Source organism: Nicotiana tomentosiformis, chromosome 9, assembly GCF_000390325.3.
Source record: "Nicotiana tomentosiformis chromosome 9, ASM39032v3, whole genome shotgun sequence".
NCBI lineage: Eukaryota > Viridiplantae > Streptophyta > Magnoliopsida > Solanales > Solanaceae > Nicotiana > Nicotiana tomentosiformis.
The window spans coordinates 32,609,546-32,616,072 of record NC_090820.1 but is presented as its reverse complement, the minus strand read 5'-3'; the positions used below and the strand labels follow the sequence as shown (position 1 = coordinate 32,616,072).

At 44.1% G+C, this 6,527-nt stretch overlaps 1 protein-coding gene across 1 annotated transcript; it reads left to right on the top strand.

Moving 5' to 3' along the window:
- Positions 1-292: 292 nt before the first annotated feature.
- Positions 293-5,776, top strand: LOC138898565 (uncharacterized). The gene is made up of 8 exons (XM_070184641.1): positions 293-598; positions 799-1,091; positions 1,188-1,848; positions 2,110-2,165; positions 2,819-3,188; positions 3,458-3,937; positions 5,252-5,257; positions 5,462-5,776. The coding sequence occupies exons 1-8, from the start codon at positions 293-295 to the stop codon at positions 5,774-5,776; spliced, it is 2,487 nt and encodes an 828-aa protein (XP_070040742.1).
- Positions 5,777-6,527: the final 751 nt, after the last annotated feature.

The window sequence follows — 6,527 nt, the reverse complement described above, 5'->3', positions numbered from 1 at the left end:
GTTGGTGCAAGATGATGATGAGCCAAGCAATGATGTTCAAGCTAATGAATAAGCGGGGATTGATATTGATGAAAATGTGGAGGAGATACAAGAAGAAGTGAACCCGTATAGGGAGCACATGATTGACATGCCGGAGTCGATAGTGCCAAAGGCTAAGGAACCAATGCCAAGGCCTCCTCCTCAATACCCTCAAAGACTTGCAAAGCAACACAATGAGAATCAATTCAAGAAATTCATTGATATGATGAAAAGTTTATCCATAAATGTGATGTTGGTTGAAGCCTTATAACAAATGCCGGGATATGCCAAGTTCATGAAGGATTTGGTAACAAAGAAGAGATCAATGAACTGTGAAATGATCAAAGTGACACATCAAGTGAGTTCTATTGTGCACTCCATGGCTCCAAAGTTGGAAGACCCCGGTGCTTTCACAATCTCGTGCACTATTGGGAGTGCCGATTTCGCCAAAGCTTTAAGCATTAACTTGATGCCCTATTCTGTGTTCAAAATGTTGGAGATTGGGCAACCAAGACCCACATCCATGAGGTTGCAAATGGTGGATCGGACAATGAAAAGGCCATTGGGGATAATTGATGAAGTGTTAGTTCGGTCGACAAGTTCATCATTCCCGCAGATTTTGTGATACTTGACTGTGAGGTTGACTACGAGGTGTCAATCATTTTGGGGAGTTCTTTCCTTGCTACATGGAAGGCCTTAGTTGATGTGGAAGCTGGCAAGCTCACCTTCCGGGTAGGCAATGAAAAAGTGGTGTTCCATGTTTGTAAATCAATGAGGCAGCCAAATAGCAACGAAGTGTGTTCGTTCGTGGATCTTGTGACCGAAGTAATTGTTGATGACACAAGTGCTGTGATAAATGTTGAAGATACCTTGGAAGCTATGTTGTTGAATCATAATGAGGATATGAAGGAAGGCTTTGTAGATTGTGCCAATGCTTTGCAAGGAATGGGATCATATACTTATGAGCCCCGAAAACTTTTCTTGGATCTCGAAAACCGGAAGACTCCACCAACAAAGCCCTCAATCGAGGAGCCTCTCACCTTGGAGTTAAAGCCTTTGCCTTCACACCTCAGGTATGAGTTTCTATGCCCTTATTCCACTTTACCTGTTATTCTTTCCTCGTGCTTAACTAACGTGTAGGTAGATTCCACCCTTGCGGTGCTCCAAAGGAGTAAGAAAGCAATAGGTTGGACATTGGCGGATATTCGGGGTATAAGCCCCGCCTTTTGCATGCACAAAATCATTTTGGAGGAGGATTCCAAACCCTCCATGGAAAATCAAAGACGATTGAATAAGGCCATGCAAGAGGAAGTAAAGAAAGATATCATCAAGTGGTTGGATGTCGGGGTTGTTTACCCCATTTCCGATAGTTCGTGGACCTCGCTGGTGCAATGTATCCCAAAGAAAGGGGGCATGACTGTGATAACAAATGACAAAAATGAATTGATCCCCACAAGAACTGTCACCGGATGGAAAGTGTGCATGGATTATAGGAAGTTCAACAAAGTTACTCGGAAAGACCATTTTCTGCTTCCATTTCTTGATCAAATGTTGGATAGGTTAGACGGACGTGCTTATTATTGCTTCCTTGATGAATATTCCGGGTATAACCAGATTCGTATTGCTCCTGAAGACCAAGAGAAGACCACTTTCACTTGTCCCTATGGCACTTTCGCATTCTTGCGGATTCCATTTGGGTTATGCAATGCACCGGCAACTTTTCAACGGTGCATGATGGCCACTTTTACCGATGTGGTGGAGGACTTTCTCAAGGTTTTCATGGATTATTTTTCTGTCGCGGGCAATTCTTTTGAAGAGTGCTTGGATAAGGTATTGGCACGTTGTGAGGAAACTAACTTGGTGTTGAATTGGGAGAAGTGTCACTTTATGGTCGATGAGGGCATTGTCCTCGATCACAAGATTTCCAAGAATGGTATTGGGGTTGATAAAGCAAAAATTGAAGTGATATCCAAACTCCCTCCCCCTACTTCCGTAAAGAGAGTGAGGATCTTTCTAGGTCATGCGGGGTTTTACCGCCGATTCATCAAGGACTTTTCTAAGGTAGTAAACCCCTTGTGCAAACTCTTGTAGAAAGATGCCAAGTTCCTTTTCAATGAAGATTATATGAAGGCATTTGAACTACTCAAGTATAAGTTGACTACCACTCCTATTATCACCACGCCAAATTAGAGCTTACTATTTGAGCTCATGTGTTATGCAACCGATGTGGCGGTTGGAGCGGTATTGGGGCAACGAATTAACAAGATCTTTCATCTGGTCTACTATGCTATCCAAACCATGAACGAGGCCCAAGTCAACTATACGGTGACTGAGAAAGAACTCCTAGACATTGTCTTTGCTGTGGAGAAGTTTCGCCCGTACCTAATGGGTACAAAGGTGATTGTTCACACCGACCATGCGGCACTTCGTTATTTGATGAGCAAAAAAGACTCTAAGGCAAGGTTGATGTGGTGGGTGCTTCTATTGCAAGAGTTTGATCTAGAGATTCAAGACCGCAAGGGTCGTGAGAATCAAGTGGCAGACCACTTGTCCCGATTGGAGGAGGAGGGGAGGCCACAGGATGGCCTTGAGATCAATGATTCATTTTCTGACGAACAACTCCTTTCCATTTCTATGACTGGGATGCCATGGTTTGCCGATATGACCAACTATCTAGTGAGTGGTATTGTTCCAAATGAGTTCTCTTCAAACCAAAGGAAGAAGCTCAAACGGGACTGCCTGGACTACAATTTGGATGAGCCATATCTCTTCAAAATTTATACTAATGGTGTTTCCGAAGATGTGTACCAGAAGAAGTACAATTGGGTATTCTTGAAGCTTGCCACGCTTCGCCATATTATGGTCACCATGGTGGAACGAGAACTGCTACAAAGGTGCTAAGCTATGGATACTATTGGCCTACCCTTTACAAGGACACTAGCGATCTCGTTAAGCGTTGTGATGAATGCCAAAGGGCCGGTGGGATCTCCAAGAAAAATGAGATGCCTCTCACCACCATCCTAGAGATTGATATTTTTGATGTTTGGGGCATTGATTTTATGGGTCCATTTGTGAGCTCATGTAGGAACACCTATATATTGGTAGCTGTGGATTACGTGTCCAAATGGATTAAAGTTGTGGCTTTGCCCAACAATGAAGCTCGGAGTGTGGTAGCTTTCTTGAAGAAGAACATATTCACAAGGTTTGGTACTCCAAGGACCATCATTAGTGATGGGGGATCACACTTTTGCAACAAAGCTTTTGATACTTTACTCTCCAAGTATGTTGTCACTCACAAAGTGTCGACCCCCTATCATCCTCAAGCAAATGGATAGGTTGAAGTCTCCAACCGAGAGATCAAGAGTATTCTGTCAAAGCCTGTGAATGCCAACCGGACAGATTGGTCGAAGAAACTTGACGATGCTCTTTGGGCTTATAGAAAAGCTTACAAAACACCAATTGGTATGTCTCCGTATTGGTTAGTGTTGGGAAAGCTTGTCACCTTCCGGTGGAACTTGAGCATAAGTCTATGTGGGCATTGAAGAAGCTTAACCTTGAGTGGGATGTAGCTGCAAATCTTAGGGTGGAGCAATTGAATGAACTTGATGAGTTTCGATTTCATGAATACTCCAATTCGTCCTTGTATAAGTACAAGATGAAGTACCTCCATGACAAGTATATCCAGAACAAAGAAATCAAAGAAGGTGATCGTGTGCTTTTGTTCAACTCTCGGTTGCGGATGTTTCCAGGAAAGCTGAAATCAAAGTGGAGTGGCCCATTTGAAGTTGTACATGTGACACCCTTTAGTGCTCTAGATTTGAAAAATAAGAATGATGAGGTGTTTAGAGTCAACGGGCACCGGGTTAAACATTATCTTGGCAAGGTTGATGATAGCCATGTTGTGGCGTTGCCATTTCAAGTGATTGATGGTAACATGCGTCGTGCCGCGACGTTAAATCAGGCGCTTCTTGGGAGGCAACCCATGTGTCTTTTTCTTTTTCTTGTTTTTCTTCTTTAGATTAGATAGGCTTTGTTTTGTACTAACTAGTTTTAAAGTGTATGCAGGAATAGGTGTGCATTACAGGAACTAAGCATGAAAAATTTGGCAAAGTGTCACAAAAGTGCGAACCGCACTAGAATTATGCGGACCACACTGCCACTCTGTGGCCGCACAATTTTGTGTGCGGTCGCACAACTGGGAGATGAAAAATACATGGTCTCTGAAGTTTGGCCTGACAAAAATCCTTAACAAAATGCGGATGCACCCATTTTTGTGCGGTCCGCACTAATTCTGCGGCCGCACTCATTGTTGTGTTGTCCGCATCAATTCTTCACAAGGGCAGGTAATTAGTGCGGACCACACTCAACATTGTGCGGCCGCACTCCAGGTAAAATTGTGGGCCCGACGGGTAAAAGTATAAATAGGTCCTCCCTCAGTTTTTTACACTTTACGCTCTTTTGAAACCTGAAGCTAAGCTAGCACAGTGCATATCCTCACTGTTTTCAATCTCTCACTTATTTCATCAGTGTTGAATCTCACAAGCATCTTCATTACTGGTATGCTAATTTATTCTTTAGATTTTTCCTTAATTTTATTCTTTTGACTAGGGTTATTTCCATTCCTAAATATGTCAATGGTTAGTTGTTTGTGCTTAGAATCATGTGGGTAGCCTTTTTAAACGTTAATTGGGGTCTGGGTAAGTGACTAATGATGTTTAATTGCTAAAACCTTGAGTAATTTGTGAATAAAATTCTATGAACTCTAAGTCAGTACCGCCTGAATTCAAATTATGCGGCCACACTCATTTTTTGTGCGGTCCGTACCATGAGCTTCTGCGGCCGCACACATTTTTGTGCAGTCCGCAGTTCTCTGAACTAGGGTAGCACTCAAAATTGTGCGGTCCGCAGTGGACTTGTGCGGCGGCACTCATTTTTGTGCGGTCCGCACTGATGAAACATCAGAGACCCCAGTAGTCTGAACATGGGGTTGTGCGACCGTACTCAAAATTGTGCGATCCACACTTTTGGTTATACGGCCGCACTCACTTTTGTGCAGTCCACACTTTTGGTTATGCATCCGCACTTACTTTTGTGTGGTTCGCATTGGGCAGTTTGCGGCCGCACTCACTTTTGTGCGGTCCGCACTGCCCCTTCTGAGACTGCTTTACTGCAGTTGTTATGCATGCACCTATGGTTTACAAATCTAACTGACTCTTATCCTTATGCATTGCAGATAATGGTTCGCTCACGTGGTAGAGAAGATGCATCGTAAGGGAGGGCAGAACCCTCCCGAGGCCGAGGTCGAGGTAAAAGCAACCTACCTCTAGTACTTCAAAGGGTTATAAGTAAGAAAGCTACAGTCAACAGACCTCCCGAACCCTAGGAAACTAGAGAGTATGTCCCATCTGGGGAAGCTTCTGAGGGTAACTCTGTGTAATCACAGCCGGAAGCCCAATCACAACAATTTCCTGGTAGATTCCACCTAGTATATGAGTCGTCTTCTTCTGCCAGTTCCTCTGATGGTTCGAAAGAGGGTAGTCAAGCCTCTGAGCCATCTTCCTCACATGCTGCAGCTGATCCAATTAATGTGGACGATGATGATGATGTCCCAGACAATGGGAAAGGGGGGAATACTACAGTAGGAGGTTTGGAGAGATCAAAGAGACTAGAGCTATGGGAGGACAGATTCATCAGTGCTGCTGCCTTTGCTAAATTTAGGGAATGGTGGCCGCAATGGTCACTCACTCTTGAGAAATAGTTCTTGACAAAAGATCTAGACAAGCACAACCCCAATGTCCTCCGACAATTCCAGGAGCAAAAAGGTTGGAGATGGTTCACCCACGGTGTTACGGATGCCAATGAGTATTTGGACAAGTAATTCTATACCAATGTCGCTCATATCAAAAAGGGTACCAAGGTGACAAAAGTTCAAAATTTGAAAATCAAGTTTGATGCCTGCACCTTGAACAAGTATGTGGGGTTTGAGGAAGTTGAGGCAGTCCAATACCTGGAGAAGCTGGCTATGGGTGATGCAGCTCGCCCATGGCTAGTTGAGATTCTAGCTATTCGAGGGTCAGCACCTCCGTGGCTCACAGCAGGAGTTCCAATAGTCTGCGCTACCCTAAACTTTGAAGCAAAAGGGTGGAAAACATTTATATGTAGCCGCATTGATCCATGCCTCAATGAGAACAATCTTCCACTTCCCCGTGCAGTCTTGGTAGCCTCAATTATGGCTGGGTACCCAATTAATGTGGGTGTTATCATGTCCACAAAGATCACTCTCGTTGTCCAAAAAGATGAAAGGTCCTACCCGTACCCGAACTTTCTCACAGTGTACTTCAAGGACCAAGGGGTGGAGCCAAGGCATTATGACACCGAGGTGAAGGCCAAGAAGCCTTTCTCTTGGTACCAACTTCAGGGAGCTGACAACCCGAAATTCAAGGGTAAAGCTACTACCTCCACTGGCCAGTCTGATGAGCCAACAGTAGTGGTTACTGATTCAGCTGTCG